Here is a 27,279-nt window from a genome sequence, read left to right on the forward strand (position 1 = left end):
TTGGTGAGAGACTGAGCATTTCAAGACAACATACTCAGCCAACATACTCATGCAATTATTGTTAAGTTTACTGTATGTTTATAATGAGCTTTACAAGGTCATGAACTATTACTGGTTGGATATGCTTTTACAGTCATTAACCAAAATTCACCATCATGACCTAGCCTACCAAAAATGCTTGTTTAAATGCAGAAATGATTTGTTAAATGGTTAAAAGTATGGAAACTAACATTGGAAATAAAAGAAGTAGGCCCTTTGACATTTTTTTATAATCCTGCCTCATCTTAAAATCAGTTGCATTTATGTAGACCATACCATGTATGACAAATGAGTAAAATGTAATACTGGATGCTATTTTGTACAAGGGTCTCCAAAACAACACATCTTACTTCTTTTACTGAAGAAGAGTTATGGCTTTAAGGTGGGCAGAACAACCTTAATGCCAGTCAAACAAGCCCATGCAGATCCTACACATTATACAAAACAGACACATGCTGAATGAAGTGCATATGCTGTGTTGCAGTAAATCACAGTTGTGCCAAGACAGAAACCCCCCGCTGCCTTTTATGTTTAAAGAGCAGCGATTTACACATGCCTTTCATCATATAATCATGTGCATACACAAAAAAACATACGTGTATAAAGTTTACAAGTATAATGGCAGGGGTTTTGCTCTGCTTTATCAGTGCCATTGATCAAATGATGCTGAGGAATAGCCAGCACCCTGTGTGACACTGTGGCTACTTGCCAGAGCTGCTGTTGAACCACGTTTAAGAGTCATGAGCTAAGCCATTTAAACATGGCCGACGCGTTATGTATTATAGGCATTCCCTGTCAACTGAATGATGTACAGTACTTTTGTCAAACAATGGAGTAACAGCAGGAAAATACATCATATGGACAGAGAGTAAAAAGGGAATGAGAGTGAAGAAGTCAAAGAAACTCACTTAAGGAGCCAATGAAAAGTGAGGAATGAGAAAAGAAGATGAAAGATGATATTAGGAATCCAAATGAAAAGTGACCTTTAAGTACAAATAAATTTTGCATTTAGATACTCCAGTAACCTTCCTGTAAGCAGAGGAATCCTACAGAGATAAAGACGGGGATGTTCTCTTGGACAACGGCCACCAAGGTGGACTAAAACATGGCAACGATAGGAGGTAAATGACAGGTCAAAGGTCAGAACCAGCAGGAGGAAATGACATCAGCAGGAAGTATGAATAAACAGTGGGGGACAATCATCCAATACAAGCACTGACCTTGCAAGGGATTAGCAGTGGCATTATCTCTCAAATATACAGATGTAGAAAAATGAGCGAGAGGGTGACCTTCCAAAAAGAAAGTTTGTCATTTCAAGTTTTATGTTTAACTGAAAGGTAGACACATAATGTAAACAATAACATGTTGCTATTAACTTAGAGCTGATTGCCATTTCATTGCTAATTTTAAATTTAATTGTTCAAACTGAAAAAAAAAGACTTTGATATCAGTCTTTTGCAAGTGATGGCATTTTGATGATTAAAGTGATATTTTAAGCTACATATATAGTATAAATTTAATGAAAACTGAACTAAAATTCTAATCATTTACGTAAACACACACAACACAGCTATTAAAACATTCTTTTAAAAAAAAGAAATCAGGAAGGGGGCAAACACTTTTTCACACCCCTTTACTTGTAACCTTGGTACAACGAAGAAAAGAAAGACACTGCCAAAGAAGCAGTTAATTTAAGTTCAGGTAGTTACAAGCACTTCTTCAGAGATTAAGAAAAAGAAGAAGAAAAAGGCAACCGCCGGCCAAGCTTAAAAAATAAAGCATTCTTTAAGCCTCATCATTGAAGAAGAAATCTCAATTGAAGAGCATGCCCTACGGCAAAAACAGCCCCTGGCAGTCTAGTACTATTACAGGCTGCTTTCAGGTTTGTGTCTTTTTAAAAATGTAAAACTACAGTATCTTACTAAAACAGCTACACTGAACGTTTAGTTACTTGGTGGCGGAGTATTTTTCAAAATCCATGTCACAAATTGCTTCACAAAGACAGCAAAAAATAAAACAGAGAAGTCATAAAACCATCAGGTTTTAAAAGAAAAGAAAACAGATAATAATAATAATAATAATAATAATAATAATAATAATACAATTTTTAGGGAAATAAAAGACAGTTGAAAGAAAATGAAAACTCAAGTAAAATCAACAAAGGCTCTCCAATAAAGTTTTAAGAAGGGACTTAAAGTAGATCACTGACTCAGTCGACCTGATTTCCTCAGGCAGGCTGTTCCAGAGCCTCAAGGCCCTGACTGCAAACGCTCTGTCCCCTTTAGTTTTTAGCAAGACCTCTACATGAGGTGCCAGCACGTACAGTACTAAGAGGTCAGAGATATAGCAGAGAGGCCATGAAGAGCCTCAAAAGTAATCAGTAAAATCTTAAAATATATTCTAAAACATACTGGGAGCCAGTGTAAAGGGGCTGAAACAGGAGTGATGTGATCAAGCCTGGCAGCTGAGTTCTGTACAGTCTGGAGTCGATCAATAGATTTTTGATTCAGGCAAGTAAAAAGGCTGTTGCAGTAATCCAGGCATGATGAGATGAAGGCGTGTAAAAGTGTCTTTAAAAGTTCAGATAGATCATATTTTTGAAATATTTCTAAGATGATAAAAACATGATTGCACAAGCTTTCAATGTGTGACCACAGCTATGTGTTTGTCCGCACACATACTGTTTAAAGTTAAAAGAAGTAGTGATGCTTAACAAAATATCAGTCGCATGAACATTAGTGGAGTCATCAACATGAATATTAAAATTGCTACAAAGAACAATTCTGTCATAATTTAAAACAAGAGTGGATATAAATTCAGGGGGTTCTGCTTAAAAAACTGCCAGGTGGTTCTAGGGGGCGATAGATGATAGCAAATATGATTGGATGGAGACCGCCAAAATTAAAAGTGAGAACTTCAAAGAAAGTAAATTCATCACAAGGTACTTGATGACATTTGAAGCTCTTCCTATAAACACTTTGCTTTGCAGACTCTTTTGCATTACTACCACCAAGTCAAATAAACCTGAGATATCAGAAAAATACCAAAGGTCTATTGTGATTACCAGTTGGATACTGACGTGAATCGTATTTACAAATCAAAAGAGTGTAATCGTGGTAACCTTTATATGACGTGAGTATGGCATTAAACACACATGCTGGGGATATTTCTAGCAGTAATACTTGATTATCTAAACAGTCGTGGCTCATTCATTGAACCACTGAACCGTTTTGGTGGGCTTTTCAATCATCGTTGTATCATGACACTTAGCCTTGGGAGACTTGGCGTAGGTTGGCTGCTTTGATTTCACTTGTATCACTTGTATTCCAGCAAAGTTCGGCAGTAGCAGGATAGTGTGCTTAGCTGTTCTTCTGCTGGTTGGTCTGTTGTAAACCAGCTTTGTTAGAAGCAAGGAAAAAGTTCTTAAACAGAAACACACACACATTAACAAATATTTTCCAAGTCTACTTTTTATGTTGTGGGGGTAAATTAGTTGTTGTCTCATATGCTGAATCATTTAACAATGTGTATGTAAAATATGATATTTGTCTTGAGATCTTTCAGAAATCCCTCACCTAGGTACATAAAATCTTTATTTGAATACTTCCCCAGACCTTCACATTACTGCAACATCTTTCAGACGATGCCATCATTTTTACAGGGTTTTTGTAATTGTATGTAATGCTGTAGAAATGCTGAAAAGTCACAAAAACATCAAACCCAAACAACAATGTTAAGACAACAAAAGAAGAAGAAACAAATTAAAGTAGACCAGCAGCAGTGGTAATACAGAACCAAAAGGATGGAAAAGAAATAAAGAGCTCTCATGTACAGTAAGTGGGCATCTCCCTGAAGGGCTCCTCTAAACATTATCAGAGTGAGAGAGAACTAACTATAGAACTCACAGCAGGGTGCTTTAACTATTAAACACTCCCAAATCTGGTCATCAACACACATCAACACCCACGTAACCTACAGGACAGCTCCATTCACACCTGAGAGAGATGAGGAGGAGGATGATGAGGAGAGAGAGGAATAGAGTAAAAGAGCAAGACAGTGAGGGAGAGGAAGGAAGGAGGGCGGCAATGCACAAGAAAATAAAAGGAGATAACCACAGAGAGACAGTGAATGTGATGCTGCCTCTAGAGAAATACTTGTCATATCTAGACACACACACACACACACACACACACACACACACACACAATGAAACTAATAAGAAAAATAAGAAAATGCAATGCCTCACTTCTATAAACAAAAACCTTATAGCCAGCAATAACAGGGACATCTTCTACAACTTACACAGCTTGGTGTTATTGAGTCCTACGGGCACACTTAAGGCACGCAGTTATTGGGAACTACAGGGCTAAAATGAAGGTCAGAGAAATAGAGAAAGAGGAGGAGATGAGAGAGGAGAGATAGAACAAATGGACCATTTATATCAAAGCTTCATAAACACACGGGGCCTCTTGTTACTAAAGCTACCTCTATCTAGAACAGAAACATTATGGTCATCCAGCAGCTCATAGATACATGATTACATCCTTTGGCACCATGTACATACACACAGATACATCTACGTACACAGAGACCAACACACATTGACATATAAATCTGTATATAAATACATACACCCAAGTCATTTCAATCCTTCTCCATAGACTTAAACCTAAAATAGCAGAGGCTTAAGTATTTTTTTCTCCAAAAGTTATGGCAAAGTGTGTGCGCTGAAATTTGATAGTGTGAGTGGAGGAAGATATTAGCATGAGCTCAAAAGTGCATCTATAATATGTGTGTACTGCCTGTGTGATTGCGTTTGCGTCTGTGTGTGTAAATGCAAACGGGACTTGCCTGCTGTAATCCTCGAAGCAAGGGTGTGTGTGTGTGTGTGTGTGTGTATGTGTATGTGTGTGACCAGTAAGATGGTAGACAGCGTAAGCCCCAGCCTTCACAGCTTAAGCCCCCCTCACTTTTCTCCCCCATAAGGCAAACAGTGGATAGACCACAGGGCTTAGCTGGAGAAAGAGGAGGAGAGGACAATATATGGAAACTAATTCAATTTCAGCCTCTTTTTCTACGCTGCTCCCCAATCTGCAAATACCACCACAGGCTGATGTAAGGAAATGGAAATCTCGACTTATATACTCAACTACACACTATGAAGAATCTGTAAATTGAAACCCTATGGAAGTGTACTATACTTATGCACTTGAGCAGCAGTCATCTAGTTAAATACCTTCCCTCTGTGGAGGTTCAAGTCCAGCCTCTTGAGCTGTTACTGCTCCCTCCTTACCTGTCACCCTCTCAGCTTTCCTGTATATCATCTAATGAACTTTCCAAACTTGCAAATGGTGGGAAAACGGTCATCTTTCTTTTTCTCTACGGAAAGGCTACACTGCAGTTTCCATGGCTAAAGCCAAAAGCAAACTATTTTTTCTGACAGAAACATTCTTTACTTACTTTTAGTGTTTTACTTATTGCATTTTTAAACATAGTTCAGAGAAAAGATGAATTTTAACACTGACTTGCAAAAAAGGAAATAAATGTGTTTTAGGTACTCTGTGTGTCATGGTTACTTGTATTTAATTAAATTTAGCTGACAAGAGTAAACCATTAGTCAATTCATTGGCATCTATTTTGATAACCAATTAATTGTTTCAGTCATGTTTTAAGCAAACATGCCAAACATTCTGTGGTTTCACTTCTGTCAAAAGTGAGGATTCGCTGCTTTTCTCTGGTTTAAATCATTGTAAATTTAACATCTTTGAGTTTTCGACTGTTGGTTGGACAAAACAGACATCTGAAGACATCAACTGAGGAAAGTGTGGGGGCTTCCCACCCCTACTTTTTCTTGACAATTCATAGACTAAATGATTAACTGATTAATCAAGAAAATAACAGGTAGATTAATTGATAATGAAATTAATTGTTAGTTGCAGCCCTTGATAACACAGATATTAGAACCCAATGCTTCAGCATCCAGGTGGTCTTGCAGTAGTTCTGAAGTCCCGCTCTGAGCTTGGTGTAATGCTGGTTGTTTTCCCCACGGCACAGGCACTTTCATTGATTTGCAGAGATAATAACCCACTTTATGAGTCTTTGCCCTCACCATGTCCAGTAGCACTCTGCAACATATGTTACTCTCTCCGTCCCACCGTTTCTCCTACCCCTCAAGGACAAAACATGCACCTTATGAATTTTCCTAGTGCTATTTCTGTGTACTACTGCTCCATTGGTTTTTAGGGTCTTTGCATGATATGGAAAAGGGTCATGGGAGTTGGCCTCTGGGCTTGGCTTCCTTCGGTTCCATTGTTTTACGCTTAATGGAACTGATGTCAGGAGGGTCGCACATGGGTAGTTCTCCTGTCAAGTTGTGTTGTGATGGTTACACTCTTCAACATTTAGGTTGCCAGGTGAATACAAAATTATTTAACTCTCCAACACCAAGGACCTCAAAGATTTAACCCAACAATATGCTGATATTCACTGACCACTGAGGAAAAGTAATGACATTTTACTCTCAAGAAAAATCAACAGTGATAAAATACCTAATGTGACTCAATTATGCTTCTCTAAAGTACATGTATATTATAATTTCTCAATCAATTTTTAAATAAATGTAATAAAAATAGTTGTATTGTTCTATGAATTGCTTTCAACATACTTGATATATTAATATATACTAGATATTTTTGTATATTTTTAGTTCCTAAATATCAGGCCCTACATGACAAGAGCAGTAGCATGATTTCTGCTAGTCCCTAAGCTGGATTCAAACAAACCTAACAGGCTTGTCTCTGCCAGTCTTAAGTCACTACAGTCTTAAGTCACTAGAACCAAGGTATTAAAAAAATTACTCTTAGGTTTGAAAACACTATTGTATACTAGTGGCCATGAACATTAACAGACCCACCCATACTAAACTGCAAACCAAGAAATCATGTATACAGATACGACCATGGTGATACAGACAGACTACTGACTCGTTCCCCTCTGTAGCCCACATAGATCTGCTACACTGCTCTGCACATTTTAATCAACTGCTTTAAGAGTTACATTATTTATCTACTGAATGCCAGACAGAGAGGAGCAAACAAGCTATTACACTATCTAAGTTTACATCACATTATGTTTCACAGCACTTAGACTGTGGGTGGTGAATAACTGCTTAATAAACAAACAAGATGCAGGGAAAAGACACAAATCCTCAAAGAGAAATATAGATGTGAAAATGAAAGAAGACAAAAAGAGATAGAAGTTGATGTATGAGAACAGCCAACGCAACAAAGCTACAGGCTTTTACATCGTTACCATATCACCATGAGGTTTGATCATGCCACATGTAAATACAATAACTGATCATCTCTTTTATGTCCTCCTCACTTTTCTTTATTGCAGTGCTTTCCAATATTGTGTGACATTTTAAAAAGGGCACCAAGCCATGCAACCATGGCTTGCAAGAAACGGATATCGTGCTGAAGGGTTTGACATGTACATCAATCCCACAAATAGTGTAGAAAATTAAAAGGTGAATACTGGCTTAAGGTTAAAAGCTAGCACAGTAGCTTTTGAGCTTTGAGTATACCTTAATGGCCTCTTCATATTGTATATGGAAGCATAACAATCACAGGTAATTTTCATTGTCGGTAAGATAGTTACTGTGCTGTTTCAGCTGCTATGTGACCTCACCGTGTAAATAGCACTATGATGCTCTGGAGAGCGAGTGTATATCAAAATTTCCCCAGCAGCAAGGGAAACCTGTTGAAGTACACAAACGCTCACACAAAGTCACCCAAATACACACACATCAGTAAAGATGCACACATACAGCTATACTTCATTATTGAGGTTCTGGTCAAGGGTAGGGGCAGGGAAGCCCCATCTATCAACGCTCAGTACATTTAGAGTAAAGTGCCTCAGATGAAAGTGAGAGCTGAAAGATGAATGGAAAGAGGGATGCGAGGGGAAAAGAGAGGAGGAAGGGGTTTGGTGTTGAAACAGGGTTCATAGCAGGAAAAAAAGAGGAAAAATGTAGATGAATGTTAACTATGTGAGAGCTATGAAGGGGGTGATCAAATAAGAGAATAAGACACTAAAATTGAATGACAACAATAATCTCACAAGCTGACACATGGGTAAATACAGATGGACATAACAATGAAATGCACAATTTGAGTAGCTCAGTCCTTCTTATACAACAACACAACACAATCACAACAGTCTGGAAGATGGGCTGTCATTGTCAATATTTCTTATTAGGTGCAATATAGTTGAAAAGTAGGAGGAAGTTCAGGAAGTATTTTTACCACTTTTAATTCCTGTGTTGCCATTAATTATATCCTTAATGTTACGTAACATAGAACCACAAGAGTCGCCTGGACGATTTAACTATACTGTAGTATTATCTTATGGCTATTGGTTTTAATTAGTTCAACTTTGTTTCTATTTTTTCAGTTCATTTGGTATGGCTGATGGTTCTAAATATTACGATACCCATGAGTTTCAGCTGCCATTGCCAGTCCGAAGCGCAAATCAGAGGTGTAGCAAATTCAAAACGCTTCATAGTTGCAATAGGGAACTATACACTGTGCTATATATATATGTATATATATATATATATATATATATATATATATATATATATATATATATATATATATATATATATATACACACACACACAGGACTTATCCAGAATTGACACAGAACCTGAAAGTAAACTGATTTAAACTGCTGAACGTATTATCAGGTTTAGCTTGAATTCCACTTGCTGTAAGCAGCGCACACACACAACAACATAATTTGTTGTTTGTTTGTTTGTTGTTTGAAAGTGCTCATATTCTGTACTGATGATTCAGCCCATCTAAGACTTGGAAGTGCTCAAAACACCTAACACTGTCTATTCAAAAAATGAATAGGATTTTGACTTCCAACAGTCCGAAAGCCTGAAATAATCCCTCCCACTTTGCAACTCTATAGCAGCTCTGCTTAAATTCCTCTAAAAGCAGACGAAAGGTGCTCCTTTTCTTCCCTCTCACTCCCACAGGTGTCTCACTCGATCTTGTATTCGCACAGATGCACACAGGAAGCCATGACTGACAAGGTAAGGGATCATGGGGAGGCGTGCGGGTGAAAGTGGAGAATTTCCATATGTAAAGAACGAAGTTGCCAAGGTCTCTCTTTTTGTCTAAAGATAAAGCAGGTGGGCTACAAGGGACAAGATAAGTGCAGGTAGATGTACACACTAACAGTGCAGACAGGCAAATGGATGCATATGAATGCAAAACACACATGTAAGAACAAAGGACGCATAGGGACAATGAGTGCGAGAGTGAGGGGAGACAAGGAAGTATCACTGTCTGTCCTGGTGTGTTAAAGATACAGTATGGGACACCCCTGTGTATGGGTCGGTCAATGAGGATGACAGTGGTGGTGTAGAGATCTGATTAGCACTGGGAGCGAGGCTGAGTAGAGTTTCTCATCAGGGTCAGCTTTCAAACCAATGTTATAGTGGCACTTTTATTTCTGCTGAGGAGATGGGCAAACTGAGACCATGCTGTCTGTATACCTATGGGAATGAGGAATGTAGGTGGTCCCTCTTTTTATTTTGCTATACATGTATGAATAGTTAAAAAAAGGGGCCAGTGTGGTCTCCTGTGACTTTCAAGTAACTTTATGGTGAGTCACTCACTGCATGGTATCTTTTCAGGTACTGGAAGAGAAGGCAAAAATATATTGTTTTTAAATTTTATTTCCTTTATCAAAACTTAACATTATCTATCTATTATCTTATACTTAACTACTTAAATTGATCATTCTATCCCATGAGATTTGGAGAGGCCTGTTTTTCTTTTCTTTTTTAAAGAGATAAGCATGTCACATGGGAGGGGGTTTTCTTTAAGATAATTTCTTCGGGCATTTTTGCCTTTATTTGATAGTGACAGCTGCAGAGATAGACAGGAAAGGTGGGAGAGAGAGGGGGAATGACATCCAGCAAAGGGCCGCAGGTTGGAATCGAACCCCAATTGATATAAAATATTAATTAAATGAGCCATACCTTACAACAAACCAATGTTATAGTCTAAGGTTAAGTTTTTGTTTATTGATCTTCAAAATTACTGTTTGTTCACTTTTCATATTTTTCTTTTCACAGCAGGAATGTACTGTACCTTCTGCACTTCAATTTTCTGCCTCTTTAGTTGATCTTGGTTTACGGACACATATTACAGCGTTGACACATGTGTGTGCATGTGAACTTGTGTGTGTGGTGGGTGGTAATAGCATTTGAAAATGTCAGGGAGACAAACAAAAATACCTGAAAACACAATGTTTACAAAAACATTAAGTAGCACAAAGGCAACAGAGTGCGAAATTAAAGACAGAGGAAATCTGGACTGAATGCTTTTAGATGTTTAACAAAATCTTTCAGTAGCATGACCATTATTCATCATCATTCAGTTACAGGTGTGAAAAAACAGCTTTTGAAATGCATAAATCTCACGAAATATGTGAATCAAAGAATCCAGGTGTTTAACAAGTCTCTATACTGCCTTGAATACAACCAAAACATTATTTAAGCTAATTAGTTTCCACATTCTTTGATGAATGAGAGAGAAGTCTAGGAAGTTTTTTTTCCACTGCACTAATAGGGCTTTCAGTAAGATCATTACGGCAAAAAAGCCCTACCCTCGCTTTTTCCATTTGTTTCCTCTTCCTCACAAAATAATCTCCAAAACCATCTGCACTGGGAGTAAAATTACATGTTGCCTAGCTCTCTTTTCTGTCATCCAAACCTGTCTTCATGTCTCTCTCTGTCTGTACTCTAAGCTCCTATAAAATCACACAGGAAGTGAAAGCTGAGAGGAAAAAACAGAACACTCAAACGTAAGAGGCTTGTGGACATCTCAAATGCACTCAGAGAGGCCATTAATAAAAATAATTAGCACAGGAGATTGGCGGAAAAAAGGGGGCCAGCTTGGCTGATGTAAAATCTCATTTCTGTTATTTAATTTTATTGAAGACCGAAGCAGGAAATACACCAATCATTTTGTTAGAGCTCCTACAACAGGCATCTCTATCCTGGAAGGACATACACGTACACACACACATAAATACACACAGATCCCATCATCAGCCAAAGGAGGCCAGAGGGGTCATTAGTGAAGGAAGAAGATCAGATATCACCAATTCATCTTGGTCAAAATGATTAGAGAGGCACAGAGAGGGGGGGGGCGGCTATATAGAGGGGTGGTTGTGTGCGTTCCTGGTTTAATGTACTATTGTGATCTTGGAGTCATTAATCAAACACCAGTAGACACGCCCACAAGACGTTTCACACACACACAGTTAAGATTCAGATTCAGAGAGGTCAAGGTGATCATTGTCACTGTGACTCACAGAAGTCAGCAGCAAACTGCAGCTCGTGTTGGAGGGTAATCATTTAAGTCTACACTCTGTGGCAACACACATGACATAATAACAACTTTGTTGGGGAAACCTCTGACAATTAGTGGCTGGCATTAAACCTTTTTTCCATATCTGTTGTCACCACTTAGTAAAACCACTACAGGATGGAGGAAAAAAGTGGTAGCATACAGAGGGAAAAAAGATGAGGGGTATTCTAGAGTCCTACAAAGTTCATAGTAGTCAGCTATGTCAGAAAAGTAGCCTGTAGCTGGCAATGTAAATTGCTAACTGTCTAATACTCCATTTGGGCAAATATAATGATGTGGCTGTCCAGTAAATCTGAGTAAATCACTTCTTCGTAAGTTTCTCACTGGCTGCATACGCCAAAACCAATATTCAAGCTTCTACTAGAGACCCCCCCTCCGGCCAAGCCAGTTGAGAGAATGCATATTAGAGACTTTCTCTGGGCAAGCCAGATGACATCCTGTTGCCTCCCAAACACATGAATGGGATGAGAGGCTCTTCTCTTATTTTATTTGACCGAACTGATCAAATTCTGATCATACAAATAGTCGTTCCAGGGTGTTTGTGACACTCTGAAAAATGTATTCACCATTTTACAGCTTCTTTTGTAATGATTGTGTACGGGAAGAAGTCTTTTCGGGCCAGTGTGCATCATGTCATCCTGCTATATCGGTGTAGTGTGGCCACTACGCCTAACATCACTGTTTCTGAGGGTTTGGTCAACATGTACTATCTGACGCGGCTTCATGACTCTGCTCCTGACCTGGGTTGACTACACTTCATAAGCTACTGCTCCAGTTTTGATGCACAGGGGTTTCTTTTATAGATGAGAATTTAGTTTCAGTTTGCAGACATTTAAACAAGTACCCAACGGAAACAAGCAAAAAAGACAGCAAGAGAGACAGTGAGTGTGCATCAATTGGGCAAGCAAAACAACTGAAACAAGTCTCTGTGAATATGAATGTGTTCAAGCAAACCAATATGTGGGTCTACAGCCCACATCATATATTGTACCCTGTATGGCAAGGGTATAATATAGCTCTGAAGTTAAGTTAAGGTTATCTGTATATCCCAATATCACATGTAATGTCTCAGTGGGCTTTACAGGCCCACACAAAACAGCTCCCTACCCAGCCTAAGCTCTCTAAGCTCTCAAAAAAACACATGGGACTAACAAGCAGAAGACTTGTTTTCTCTTATCTCAGTAGGCTCATCATTCAGAAAACAGCAACTTAAAAAACACAAAAAACATATAGTCTAACTATCAAAAGCACAGGCTACTTACTTTCTTATGTTCAAAAGTAAAGTAGCCGACTTAAAAAAACTCCATGGGATAAACAAGCAGAAGACCTGTTAGTTTGTTATCTCATAAGTCCCTTTGTGCAATTTTGAATAAACAATTTATTCAGACAATGGCAAGTTCACATAATATAAAAGCAAGAGAAAACAGGCACAAACCCTAGCTATTGAAAGTATGTGGGATTTATTTAAGTCAAATTAAACTTATCTTAACAATCAAACTCAAGCAAACATATTTCATCCCAGTTAGAGCTTCATTTTGAGCACAATGTGGACTGGGGGTATTTTGATTCGCAAAGATGATTGAAAATAAAATACGTGACAAAAAAGAACTTCAGCTTGTGTTATATTGAGTACCTCTTGAGCCAACCACAAGCAGTAGCTGAATACACAGCTGGTAGCTGTCATGAGTGGAAGTGCCAGGGTACACACATACACACCAAACACACAAACAAACACACACACATAAAACAGCATTGCAACAACTAAACAGACAAACACTGCTACACAAAGAATCAAATAATTCATGCAGGCAGTGTACTGAAGTACGCCAACTGTGCATTGTACTGTAGCTGATAAAAGACTCAAATATTCTGCAGAACCCAATGCCAAATATTTTGCTGCCGACTTGGTTCGGCTTAGAAGATTTCTAGTTAAAGTTAGACTTCCAGCTACAATATGAACATCTATGAACTGCACCAAGGAGATCCAGTGAACATTACTTTATTCTGTGGGAAACTTTTCAATAATATTTTTACTGTTTGCGAGTCTCAAAAGGGGCGCGTCATAAAAATCAAATGAGTCCTGAATCATGGTAGTGACTGTGGGTAATAATGGTTATGATAATAATGTTGGAGGTTGACTGCAACAAAGGGACAGTGATTGAAAGTATCCTACCGTGGTCTGTGATTTTACAAGACACAAGATAGAGCTCCTTCAGACTTCTCCCTTCCTTGGCGATGATTTCCACACACCTACAGAGAGACACAGAGAAAGAACAAATGTTTAAAGTGTCACCTAAGGCATCTGCATTCTATATATTGTGTTTCACTTTAGCTTTAAGGCATATTTGACCTGTCTCAAAAACATTGAAATACATGTGCACATACAGCAGCTTTCTACCTCTGAAACTCCCTCTGTTACACACACACACACACACACACACACAGGAATATTCCACAGTAAAGGTTAAACAGTACAGCTGCAGGGTCATAACTGTTCACAGATCCTGCCTCTGCTTCTTTTAACACACACATTAATAATTAAACACCTGATCTGATTAAAAAAGCATGCACTAACACAGCAGGAGTATATGTGTGTATTTGTGCATGTGAGCGCGTGCATAGACACACACATATATAGTAAGCTTGCTCACTTCAAAGAGGGATATCTGCATTCAGGCCAGCGCCTGAGCCCAAAGGACCTACAGAGTGTATGTGTGTGTCTTTGTGTGTGTTGTGTGTGTGTGAGAGAGAGAGAGAGAGAGAGAGAGAGAGAGAGAGAGAGAGAGAGAGAGAGAGAGAGAGAGAGAGAGAGAGAGAGAGAGAGAGAGAGTATACACTAGGGAGGGCCATGGGGAAGATCAGAGTATCTGTATCAAATGATTCTCTTTAAATGCCTCTAATGAGAGGAGTGTGTGCAACAACTAGATTTTGATCAACGCATTTGACCTATTAACCTTCAGGAGAAAATGTTTTGATCTTTATGCTGGCGTTCTATCGTGAATATTTATGAGACAAAAAAGACAAGCATACACACTTACTGTACAGCTCTCACGTTAATATGAAAGCAGAGGTGGGGGGAAAATTGTGATGTTGAGCTGTCTTCTATCATTGAACTTCATGTCAAAGTGAAACTGGGAACAATAGTGAATGCCGGTGCTCACTAGAAATGTGCAATGTGCTCATATACTTTCACGCAATATGTTGAGGTTATTCTGAAATGCATTGCTCATATTCACTCAATATCCGCTGGCTTATCTCACCATAGGCCAAGCGTGATGCGTAAGGACTCGTTGGGAGAATTTGAGCTTGTTTACTTTCATGTTTTTTTGTGCCACATCCTCACTATCTAGCAAACAGGAGTGAAAATAGGATGCAGATCAATAGGGAATTCAGTACAGCGACATTTCCTCTCCAACAAAACATGATTTGTAAGTTTGTGTGTTTTTGCTCCAGGATTCATTTAAGGTGACACTTGGTGTGTGACATATCACACTGTAGGATCAAGGAGGAAAAGATGCTAGTGACAGAAAAGTTAAAATGTGTGTCATATTTCTAAAATCCTTATTTCTGAGTGAAGCCAAAGCTGTTAAAATGTGCACTGTTCTGTCTGCTTTAGTTCACTGGGCGGCTTCACATTTTCTATTAAATTTCTGTTGCAGTGGCCCTGCGAGCCTCTCCGTGTTATCAGGTTGTACTTTTCCTACCTTTTCATTGTCCTCCCACCTCTCCCTGTTTATTTTTCTCAATTCAATTCACTTGGGCTTTATTGGAATGGGAAAGAGATGTTAACATTGCCAAAACATGTGTAAAAACATACATAAACAGAAGAATTGTGATATTAAAATATATACGGATAAGAAAGATAGGATAATAATAATAATAAATTGTAGACTTGCAGTTAAAATACAAATATTTACAATACTGCAACATATTTTTTAATGAGTGTGTGTGTGTGTGTGTGTCATTCACTGTCCATCAGGTTGTGGCATGTTGATATATATTGGGCAGCAAGATATGCCCTGCCTCCTTCTCCTAGGAGTATTTTTAATTTTGAGAGGTAATTTAGCTGTTTGAAATCTGAGATTACAGAGTAAACTTTCCTTATTTCATTGAATGAAATTTCTGTCCTTCTCCCTGCCTCATACTCCATCCCGCCCTTCTTCCTTTCTTTTCTATCTTCCACTGTTTCTCTCTCTCTGTGGCCCACTCTAACATGTGGATAAGAAGAAACTCCACTCTTGAAAATAGAAAAAGACCTGTTGCAATTGGTCATTCCTGACCCAACCTTGTGTTGTGGCCAGCCCTAGATTAGATTCGGTTAAGTCAGCAGGACCACAATATCAGGCAGTGTGTCTTGAGGCTATGGCATTAGAGCTGCTAATGAATGAATGCACAGGGAAGAGTCGCTGAGAAAACAGAAAAAAAGAAAGTAGCGATTCAGAGATGCAGCGACGAATGCCAAGGTGGAGTGCATCCCCTGGGAGCTTGTTACACTGTGCCCAGGTCCCCAGGGTCAGAGCAAAAGCAATTCAATCAGACATTTATGAATGAGGGAGGGAGTGAGGAGAGATGGAAAGCGAGTACAGCAGGAAACAGAGTGAGTAGAAATCTCTATACCGTAGCTAGAGTTTGAACAGAGACAGAGGGGGAGGCCGACAGAGCTAAGGAAACAATGAAGTAAAAAAGAAGAAAGAGTAAGAGGCCATTAATAAGGCTGGAGTGAGGTGAAATGAGACGATTGAGGAGCCAGCAAAGGAGACGAGGGAGGACAGTGCAGAAGTGTGGGATGCGATGGCTAAGGCATGGTTCACGCCACATAAAAGGCCTTCAAGAAGCAACAAGCTCCCACCCACCTCCACTCAAACCCCACAAGGCTCAGCTGACATGAATTAGTGATCTGCTCGCTTTCAATAATGTACAGAGCCTGTGACAAAAGCCCCAGTTGGACATGGTGTGCATACTGAACATTTAGATAGCTACTGCTACAGGAGATAACGTTGAGAGGAGAACATTAGGAAGCAGAGCAAAAAGAATGTCAATGGTGTGGCAAGGTGGTTGAGCTGGAGAAGCTGCTGTGATGCTGAAAAGGGGAGGAATAAGCAGTGAAAGGTAGGATGAAGAGAAGAATGACAGGGGGAAATGACAGTTTTGAGAGTCTTTGTACAAAGGAAAAAACTTTTTAAAAAGAGGAGGGAGGAAAATGGAAAAAGGAGGATGAAAACAGGGACGATGCAGCTGATGCAGGTATGTGGGATGGAGGACAGGAAGAGGAACTGGTCAAGTGACAAAGAGAAAATGTGTAGGATCGTGATGATGAGGACACAATGTGAGATGCAGGAAGAGAAATAACGTTGATAAAGGAAAACAAAGACTAGAAGATGTGTCAGAAAATGGGAGAGCAGAGTTTCAGGAAACAGTGAACAAAGAAGTGAAGTGAAGAGAGGATTAGTGGATGAGGAAAGGAGGCAGACAGTACAAGATGACAGAAATAATGGGTAAGTTGAGGAGAAGGTTAATTAGGATGATTTTGAACAATAACAGAAAAAATGAGCAAGACGAAGGAGTGCAAGACGATGGGGTGTAAATGATGATGACAAGTGAATAAGGCGAGAAAATCAAGCAAGTTGTCTCTGCTAGCACAGAGGGCGAAAGATGCTCTCACAAATAATATAGATGCATAAAAAAGTCGAGAGAAAGCATTTTGTTATAGTTATGTAGCAAGCTAATATACAGCTCAAGGCCACTTTTTCCAATAAAATGACAATAAAACAGTTTCCATGACAACTAAGGGACTGCATGTTTAAGCGATTAGTGTAACTGGCAGGCAGGAGGGAGAGAGAGGACCGAGAGAGCGAGCCTCATCAGGGGTCAGCGTTTGTTTGGCTCACTGTCACCGTGCTGTCGGCACAAACAGCTAGAGGTAAACAATAAAACTGTCAGTCCTCTCTATCTCATTCTTACAGTCTCTTACAAACAAAATCAAACTTTGGTTTGCTTCTTGGCCTGTATGAGATTTGGGGGAATTCCTCTTCCTTAAACACAAAGTCTTACACTCATTTTCTATCTAAATTGAATTACTGGACCCCCACAACTGGACCTTGAGGACTTTGCTTAACCCTGAAACATCTTTTATACTTAATTTTGTTTTCTTGCCAACCAGTTAATGCTGCCTGCCAAGAAAAGTGGCCTTTGTTCGACTTCACACTGAAAGATAAGAGGCTGAATTATAGTAAAAAATAGTTTGCCCTAACTGATACAACGTGTCTTCTACTTGAAAGAGAATAAAGGTTTGATACTCAATAACCATGCTAATATTCTGAAGAGTACTCGTAATTGGAAGTAAAAATTGAACAACCTTAAAGAGGTGCAGATGCAGCTATATATATTTTCGTAGCAGCAGGATAAAAAAATACAGTACTTTGCTTTGCTGATACATAAGTGTTTTTCCCTTGGATTTTTTAAGAAGAAAATTGAATTATGTTACTTTGAAACCATGGTAACCACATCACCGCTAATTTGTCTTGTGATTAACGAAAGCATTTTACAGGTTCTTTACATGTAAATGAGGCCCAAATGTATGACAGGCTAAGTAGTGTAGGTAAAGGTGGAAATACCACTGACTGAGGAGCCTAGATGTTTTTTAAACATCTATTTTTATTTCCCAGAAATGAATTTGCTCTTGGGCCATGTTTGCCCATTGCCATTGCAAAGCTCCATAAAGTATATTAGCTTACTGAAAATGATTTTAGGTTTTAGAAAATACTGTGGCTCCATTACTACTAATTTCTAAAATGTTGCAAATAAAATGAACATAGTTCTTCTTATTAAAATGCTATTTATATGCACTGAATAGCACCATTGTGAAGAGTTTTTTTTTTTAAATAACTCTTGAAGCTCTTAAATAATAAAAAGGAAATGGTAGGCCAGAATTATCAGAGGGATTAAATCATATCTGTACTATACTGATAGGAAAAGGTTAGGAAAATGGACTTTCAAGTGAAGCCAAGGTAGTGATGTAGATTCCACTTCACCTTCATCCTTACAGCAACAAGCTCTAGTGAGTCATCAACAACTCAGAAAACTAGGAAAGCCTTTTAAAAATAACTCCTGTGTACACCTTCTGTAGTAAGGGCACTCTTACAGCCTTGACCAGTGTTCAAGCAACTGTATCATCAAGCAACCAGCAGATTATCTCTTCTATCTGAGCTTCATACTGTGCTTAACACTCCTGGACAACTGGCCTTTAACTGTGTTTTATTCGTGTGTGTGCGTGTTTTGTTGTACAACCAGAGTTACCTTGACAAAGCCCAGTGATCAGCTCTTAATCCCAGCTCACTGTTTGATCAAACTTAATCTCTTCTATGAGCTTGTTGCGATGGTCAAAAATGGAATGGTTATTTGAGATTTATATTGTGCACTTTATGCTATTTTTTGTTATTTTTCATTTCTTCCATATTTAGCATATTTATTTCCTGTCCACTCGTTTTTGCCTCATACAAATGCCACAAGGAAGACAGTTACATTAAGTCATGTGTGAGCTGTTGTTAGGTTGAAACTTGTAGTTCTGAAACTTAAGCATATATAAGTTTTTTAAAGCAAAAGGTAATGCACTAAATGGATTTAGTTTTTAGTTTTATGCAATTTAAGCAATAAAAATGCAGATTTTTCTAAAAAGAAAACCAATTAGTTGATCATTTTAAGAGACCTGTCTTATTTTCTCTTTTGTATATTTGCTACTGCTCTTTAATAAAGCAAAAGTATTTCTTATCCGATTACTCAATTAATCTATGGAATAACCGGTAGAATACTCGATTACTAAAATAATCGATAGCTTTCCATTCTACATCCATCTACAGAAATCAATCGAGATACAATGTGTATTCATTGTGCAATCCTTTTACTTCCTTTTTATAATGCATCAATGAGCATTTTGTCATTCCAACACTTAAAATGAGTGAATTTGTTTCATAAAAATGATCTCTGTGGAATATAGGAGACTTCCAAACATACAAGTCCAACCACCTTATTGAACAATGTCCATATACAGCAAACTGGAAAGAGTCTACAGCAAGGCTCAGCAAGGAAATGTGGGACAAGAAAGGAGGGACAAAGGGAGTGAGACAACCTTGTGTGTGTGTGTGTGTGTGTGTGTGTATGTGTCAATACGCAGAGTGTGTTGTTTGTGCTTGGGTGAATGCGTGCATGTGTCTCTCAGAGGTGAAGCTAATCTTCTTTTATGCAGCACAGCCAGAGGTATCCAAGCAGACAGGCAGCAAGAGGAAGAATAGTAACAATACTTGAGAGAAACTGAGGTCCATATTTATCACAAAGACTGCAGACAGTTTTCCAGCCAAACAACATGTGTAGCGCTTCTCTTTAGTTAGCCGTTCACAATGGAACAGGAACAAAGACGCTGCTGAGAGAATGGCTGTAGGTAGGTACACTAGCACGGTGCTGACCAACATAAGGCCTCGTCTCATCCCCGCTCCTCACACAGCCCACAATTACACGGCTGTCTAGCTACACAAAAGCAGCAGGGAAATAGAAATGGATGATTTTCGAGAGAAGAGGGCGAAAAAGAGAGAACGTAAGCATGAAATGTATAAAGAAAAGCGGTTGAAGGTCTAGGGAGAGGTTGAAAACATAAAAGGAGGAGGAGGAGGCAGTAGCAGTGACAGACGAGACTTCCATGGCTGTCTTTAGACTTAATGAAATGGAAGGGCGGAGCAGCAAAGAGGAGGAGAGCAAGGCAAAACGGGGGTTTATACTTCTGAGAACGTGCTTGCAAAATGATTCTTGCTGTAAATTTTCTTTACATCACCCATAAATCCATACACAAGTGTAAGGAAGCAGGGTTCTGCTTCCTCAGACGATGTGCAACACTGAGTTTCTGGAATCCTCTGGACAAAAAACTTGAAGACTTTTTCATTGGGCTAATATAAAGGGATATAAAAATATCCAATACCTCAAAAGAGCCCTTCAGTAAGCAAATACTTCATACTGAGGAAAAGCAACAATCTTAAAATGGAGCAATGCAGGTTTTATTGAATGACAGGGAACATGTTCATTGCTTTTGAAATTGCTGACCCTCGGATAACATGTGCAGACTTAGACTATTGTTCTGTTACTAATTTGGGATATAATTAAAATTGTGTTCTTAACAAAACATTAGCGAGGCGATCGTTCAGTGTCCGAATTTATTTTCTTAGAAGAAGAAGAAGAAGAAGAAGAAGAAGAAGCAGTTAGTTGCCAAAAATTATTTTAAATTACAAAAAGAGGAACAATTTTAACAGAGGTGAAAATGGCCAGAGATTGATAAATCTATCACAGTAATCTTTTTTTTTTTTTTTTTTTTTTTTTTTTTTTTTTTTGTCAAATTTTGCATTTTGTCATTACTGTCTTTGGATGTTATGGATGTCATATAAATGAAAAATTAGAAAAAAGAAAAGAAATACAATCAATCAAAAACGTGTTGCTTTAGGTACGCATCAACATCATTCCACATCTTTCATTTTGTGTCTTTGTATGATATTAATTATAAGATGGGTTTGACTGTAAAATATGTAATAAAATTATGAAAAATTTGTAAATACATAAAACATACAATAGACCTCTGAGAACACTCACACATTAAAAAAGCTCCCACTTACTATTGTAGCTTCTGCAGTGTAACCATGACATAGAGTTCAAAGACATATTCCATATTTGTTTATTGTTATGATAAAATTACAAAATTATAAATCCAGTAGCCAAGGCTGTAGATACACTTTCTATCCCTATCTGTTTGAGTGTGTGTATTTGTGTGTGTGGTGTGTGTGTGTCTAAGTTCCAGCCGTCTGAATCAGGTCTGCTTCAGCAATTAGGGCCTGGATGATTTCCCAGGCTAGCCTGCTGTACCCACCGCTCAAATGAGAATCACATTCCTATTGTGTTCCACCACCGTTAATCATGTTTTCAAACGACTCTGCAAAACGGCAGGGCATTCCAGCAGCTTGTCATCGGCTTGCTCAAAAATGTGCCGATGGGGTCATAACTGGAGCCATAAATGCCCATCATCCTCAGCTTTCCTGTCCAACCTGCGCTTTTTTTGTTTGTCTGGGAACGGAGAGGCGAGCACGGAATGAGCACACTTTTCAGGCCAAAGCACCTAACGGAAAGCAAAAACACCAAGGCCCTTATATGTGCCGCTGTCTCCTCTCATCCTCAGTGAAGGTTGGGTTCTTTAAATGCTTGAAGCATTTACTCCAGCTGTAAGTATACAGTAATTGCAGAGTAAAACACTTGTACTCAACAAACAGCAAAGGTTTCAATATCGAGCCAGCAGGTGTTCTACTCTGAGCAAATAAATTTAATCTAAATTCACCTGTAAACTCATGGCTGTTATTACATACAACATCAGCCAACAAATTCACCATCTTCAAAAACAAGTGTCACTCACAAGCCAGTTGATTTGTCCATCAAAAACCAGAGGGAAAAGCCAACTAAGCACTTTGTGAGGTTAAGTGGCAGTTATTCACTTTAAGCTCATCCAAATGGACAGCCTGTTGCCTTGCCAACGCTGACGGGCCTCCGTGATGCACATGCACAAACAGCATTTTAAAGCAGCTTCTCGGTTGCCAGCGGAAACCAAACTGGCCTGACATCACTCACACAACAAGGATCTCTGATAGCTCTTCACTCTGCCTCTGCAGCCCCTTCCTCTGTTGCACCTAAGCAGTTTCCCCCGAGGACATGCAAGTGAGATACTCACCTGTAAATGAACAACTGGGTTCTGTAAAGAACTGTCATGCCCCTATCTGCCTCCACGGTCAGCCCACTGCAGCCATAACACAATAAATAACTCAGGAGAAGATGAGCACTGCCCCGTGGCAGATGGCGATAACACTTACAGCCTCAGGTCTGAGTTGACACAGTGGTGTTTGTGCCTGTGTGTGTGTGTGTGCCTGTGTGTGTGTGTGTGTGTGTGTGTGAGTGCAGGAGAGAAAGTTAGTGGAGCTCTGCCTATGTGAGACGAACAGTGAGGTTAGAGATGGTTGCCCATGATAGATGTCACTGTGGGGAATAAAAGCAGAGGATGCATCTGCTTTCTTGGTGCCTCTCCTCTTTCTGAAACATGCAGTCAGGTAGAGCAGGAGGAAAAATAGCTTAAAACTCCTCAGCATACTGTATATGTATGTGATTATGGCATCCACAGCTTAACTTAGGCTTGTGTTTTTTGATTTCGCAGAACACTCACAATTTACAGTACACACCCTAAAAAACACACAAAAGAGAACCTCTATTTTGGTTTCACTACAAAATAATCTTCTTATCAAGTCACTTTTGCTATAATTGAGTTACTTAATTTTTATTTTTGTCAAGCAAGTGAAAAAATCTCCCAGTGCAGTACAAATATTTCAACCATTTTCCAATAAAAATCAACTTCATCAAGGGAAATTGGGTAATGAGAGAGGGATATGAAATGCAACAAACATCCCCAGCTGGAATCAAACAAGGACGATGTGGTCATATGGTATGCATGTTAACCACAAAGACCATCAGGAAGCCCCAATGTAGTATGTTCTTAATTGTTAAATGCTTTCTTGTTTTACAATTGAGACACTAATTTCTAAAAAAAAAAATAAAATAAATAAATAAATAAAATAAAAAAAAAACTATTGAAAGAAGTTGATTTGTACTGGAAACTGTTTAAAATATATTACTAGCAGATTTCTTAACTTGTTTTAAGTTTTTCAGGATTCAATTATGAACAGTCCTGAACAGATGGTTTTTAGGACACTGAAACAGGCCCATATTTCTCTGAAATCTTGTCAAAAATATACTACAGCATTTCACTATGATTAAATGTGATTTCTCCAGAGCAGATAATACAACCAATAACTACCAGCTAATAACAGAATCTTGTTTCAGGCACTAAAGAAAACAGTCAGTCTGACTGTGATAAATTGAGGTGAACGTGCCCCTCAGGGCTGCATATCGTAACTCTTCTGCTCCGTGTCCACATGCAGAGAGAGGTGAACTATCACGATGTTTACCAATAGGCCTGACACAGTGGCACACAGTAACACACAGTGTACACCCTCCGCCCACTCAGCCATGGCTAATTGCTCTGCACTTTGATTACCGCCATCTATTTTAATGAGAGCTTACAAACGCATTCTCTCCTGCCCGCTTTCTCTGTCAAACACACATGCAAACGCGGTACACACATGCAGGAGTGTGTGCATGCCACTTGGACACACATACACACAGAAAAGAGAAGAGAACAATACTGTCTACCATGTTTTTCCCGGTGGCAGGAAATTGGAGGGTGTTCATTAGGCTAATGGATATGAAGAGGAAGGGAGAAGGGAGATGAAGATAGAACGGGGGAGGACAGGAGGGAGTGAGGATGGGAGGGTGGGAGGCCACTGAATTATACCACAACAAATTCTGTACAATGGCCCAACAAGTCATACTGCAGCGTGTAATTTCCTTGCTGCTATGATAGAGAGAGGAATACTTCAATTACAAAGACTTTGGCTTTAATTACACTGAATTTGCCTCATAAGTCGCCTCCTGTTGAGAACGAATGAGCTGTTGCATTTTTGGTGCTACTGCTCACTGCTCCTGCAGCTCGGCTGGATGGACTCAGCTTCATTAGGATCGCTGGTTTACCAGCATACACACCAGGATGACAAAGCCTAATCAATGGACTCACACTGTTCTAAAGACTCAGGGAGAGCAGAGACAGTAGATACCGAACTGGACAGGGCTGCTGATCGATGGTGAAAATGTGTGCTTTCCAGTGTGGCTTCAGTCATCCTTTATTTTCCTTTGCACACATTATAGCGTCTGTCACTGAGGCTGTACGGTGTCTTTTCCTCAAAAGTTACAATGCTTCAATTTTTCCCCTGACAGTGAAGAAAACGTAAGGAGACTATGCAACGACAGCCCTTGACTAAAAGTGCGCTTCACAAAAAAACCACATAAGCAGAATGTACATAAAGAGCAAGAGAAAGCAAGGGAGACCAGAACAGAAAAAACACAGAAAAAAGGAGGAGTGTGAAAGGAATGAGCGCATTAAAAAGGATGGAACGCGACAACCGCATTACAACCACAGCTATGCCAGATCACATCGTCACACTCTGTCTCATCACTTTAAGAGACGTTAGGTCGTCCATGAAAGTAGTTCAACATGTCTAGTATAACAATCATCAATACCACAATACCACACATGCATACACATTAAGTACATACAATTGCTAAGTTGGAAAATGTTGTTCCAGGAAAACAGAGCTCCAAATACTGCGAAGGTGAGGTCACAGCACTGTGCAGTAAGTCAACTAGAAAAGGTGAATACATACAGTTTTACAGTGACAGTTGTATGTATCCAAGGATTCAAAATGTCATTTCAAACATAATAAAAACTCTATTCTTTACAACCTGAATGAACGTGGAGCTGCTCCTCACTCTGGCAACAATCACCCCTGACTCTTGACCTCTGACCGGATGTCTGGAGATCTCACATTGACCTGACCATGACCCCTGTCTGCCACTGTCTCCATAGCAACATGAGCAAGGGTAGCACTTAAACACTTTAACACAGCAACCTAAACTAGTGGCACTGTCTAAGAAACTATTATTACACAAAACACTAGACTACAAGTTTCTGGAACCAAATTGCTTACAGATTCTACAACAACCAGGTTTAATGTAAGGAGTCATAGCATTGCTCTCACATCATTTCTATACTCTAACACCTTCTCCTATTACATATTATCACTGAATTGTCCTGTTTGATTTACAGCATATAATGGCTTCCAATTCCCTTGGTGGTGTTACCGTAATATTAAAGTATCACACCTTACCAATTAAACACACAAGACGCACTACAAATACATTTAAAAGTATAGGGAGCGGGCTCTAGCATATACTGTAAAAACTAGCTGCTAATCCAATTGTTTCCTCTATGGGGACAGGAGAGAGAAAGATCCTAATGAGAAACTGGTGGCTAAATAACCATGATGGTAATAACAGTGGGAGCGTCTCTCAGAGCAGGCGTTTGACTCTGGTGACACACAGCCATTAGGTATTCATGAAAACAGATGTTGCTTGGCTCGCAAGCTCATTGGCCCAAACACTCCTCGAAAAAGCCAGAATCCTAAATGAATTTCCCAACGGAGCGCACTGTTTGATCCCACGCCAAGAAAAAGTGAGGAGATTTTCATGCTATAGGAGGGAGGGGGATCGCAGGAGAAGGACGAGAAGGAGGGGGGAGGGACGGAAGACGAGACAGGATAGGGTAGAAAGGGAGAGAGAAGTGTGGTTTATCCCCCTTGAAGTTGCTGTCTTCTCTCATAACGCCTCTTCAACACCAAACCTCATCTCTTTCTCCTTATGTCCAAAGATGCCATCTTTAGCATGGGCTGAAGAAACAAAATCCTATTAGCTTGATAGCAAAGTGAATTTGTTGAAGCAGTCTCAACCAGGCGGCGCTCCAGTGGCTTATCACTGGCTAAGCAGACAGAGCTTAGGCAAGAGGAGGACAGAGGAGAATGAGTGAGGCGGTTTAGGGGCTTTTATATACAGCACTGTATAAGTAGTACTGTGTATGTAGGGCTCGTTATCACCTTTTTTATCCCCCCCCAAAAAAAAAAAACTCTGGAAATTTAGCAGACAATATTTGATTTTCCTTTTTTAAGATTTGTGTCACAAAAACTCATTTCACACTTTTTAATTCTGTTTTTTATTTATGTTTGGTTTTTTTCCCCCTACTTAGATTCTGGTGTATAATCAGCAGCACATTTGCACTTCCTCCCCCTTTTTCTCTTCACTGGAAACATTTTTCTGAACTGTTAATGTCAAAATCTAGTTGCACTGTATCAAACTTTTTCAGTGTGTGGGGACATAAAATTTGGGAAAAAATAGCTTTAAACTAATCTGCTTTTATAAAAAGAAATCTGGATATTTTAAAGCCACAATGATGAAGATAGTCTACCCCCCCCCTTTCTTTAGGTATTTTCTCAAATTTTGTGTATTGTATATTATTATGTATTTTGTATCATCAGGTACTATTACTGTATGTGCTGTGAGTGTGTTTTAATAAGCTGCCAGATGGGCTAAGACTTAAATAAGTATATAAATCCTCACTCTTTCCTACTTTTAAGAGTACCAAATACTACTGCAGAGGTTAATCACTCTCTCTTTTGTCTCTTGTTTTGTCTGTGTCCATCTTTGTCTTTGTAAAAAAAAAAAAAAAAGAGAGAGAGTGAATGTCAATGGTGTACATTCACCTGAAAACATGAGGATGTAGTCCAAGAGGACAGGGAACCAGATGTATAGCCTTTGTTCTCTTTACTTTCCATGACTATTGATATTACAGTCATCATACTTACAGTACAAAGATCTTCTATTTAGTATGCTGGCAAATTGACCATGGCTGGTGGCTTGGAGAGACAGAGGAAAGAAGACAGAGTAGAAGAAGAACAGGCTTTAATAGACAGTGTTGTTGATGGATGTGATTATAGCCTCTTCATGCTGCCCATCCATTCTCTATAGATTCCAGATGATAACAGTCCTTAGACCCTCTCTTTTTTTCTCTTATCCTGTGCTTTTCACCCCTTTATTTGAACATCCCATCTTCTTCTCTGGACTTTCAGCCTTTCTGTTTCTATTTATCCCCCTTTTCTCTCTGAGGCCTTGTTCTTTCTCTCTGTTCTTCCCTCTCTCTGCTCTCTAAACCCTGTGCACTTTCTTTAGTTCCCTCCTCCCCATAACAGCATCTTCTTCTTACAATCACTTCCCC

General features: G+C 39.2%; 1 protein-coding gene across 1 annotated transcript in view; it reads right to left on the reverse strand.

The window, feature by feature from the left end:
* The window catches only part of fbxl17 (F-box and leucine-rich repeat protein 17), a 214,710-nt gene that overhangs the window by 52,464 nt on the left and 134,967 nt on the right, over positions 1-27,279 (reverse strand). The window contains exon 9 of the mRNA XM_044195885.1: positions 13,666-13,742. Within this exon, the coding sequence (XP_044051820.1) occupies positions 13,666-13,742 (77 nt within the window). The remainder of the gene's footprint in view (positions 1-13,665; positions 13,743-27,279) is intronic.

The sequence above is a fragment of the Siniperca chuatsi genome, linkage group LG5, assembly GCF_020085105.1.
Source record: "Siniperca chuatsi isolate FFG_IHB_CAS linkage group LG5, ASM2008510v1, whole genome shotgun sequence".
Classification (NCBI taxonomy): Eukaryota; Metazoa; Chordata; class Actinopteri; order Centrarchiformes; family Sinipercidae; genus Siniperca; species Siniperca chuatsi.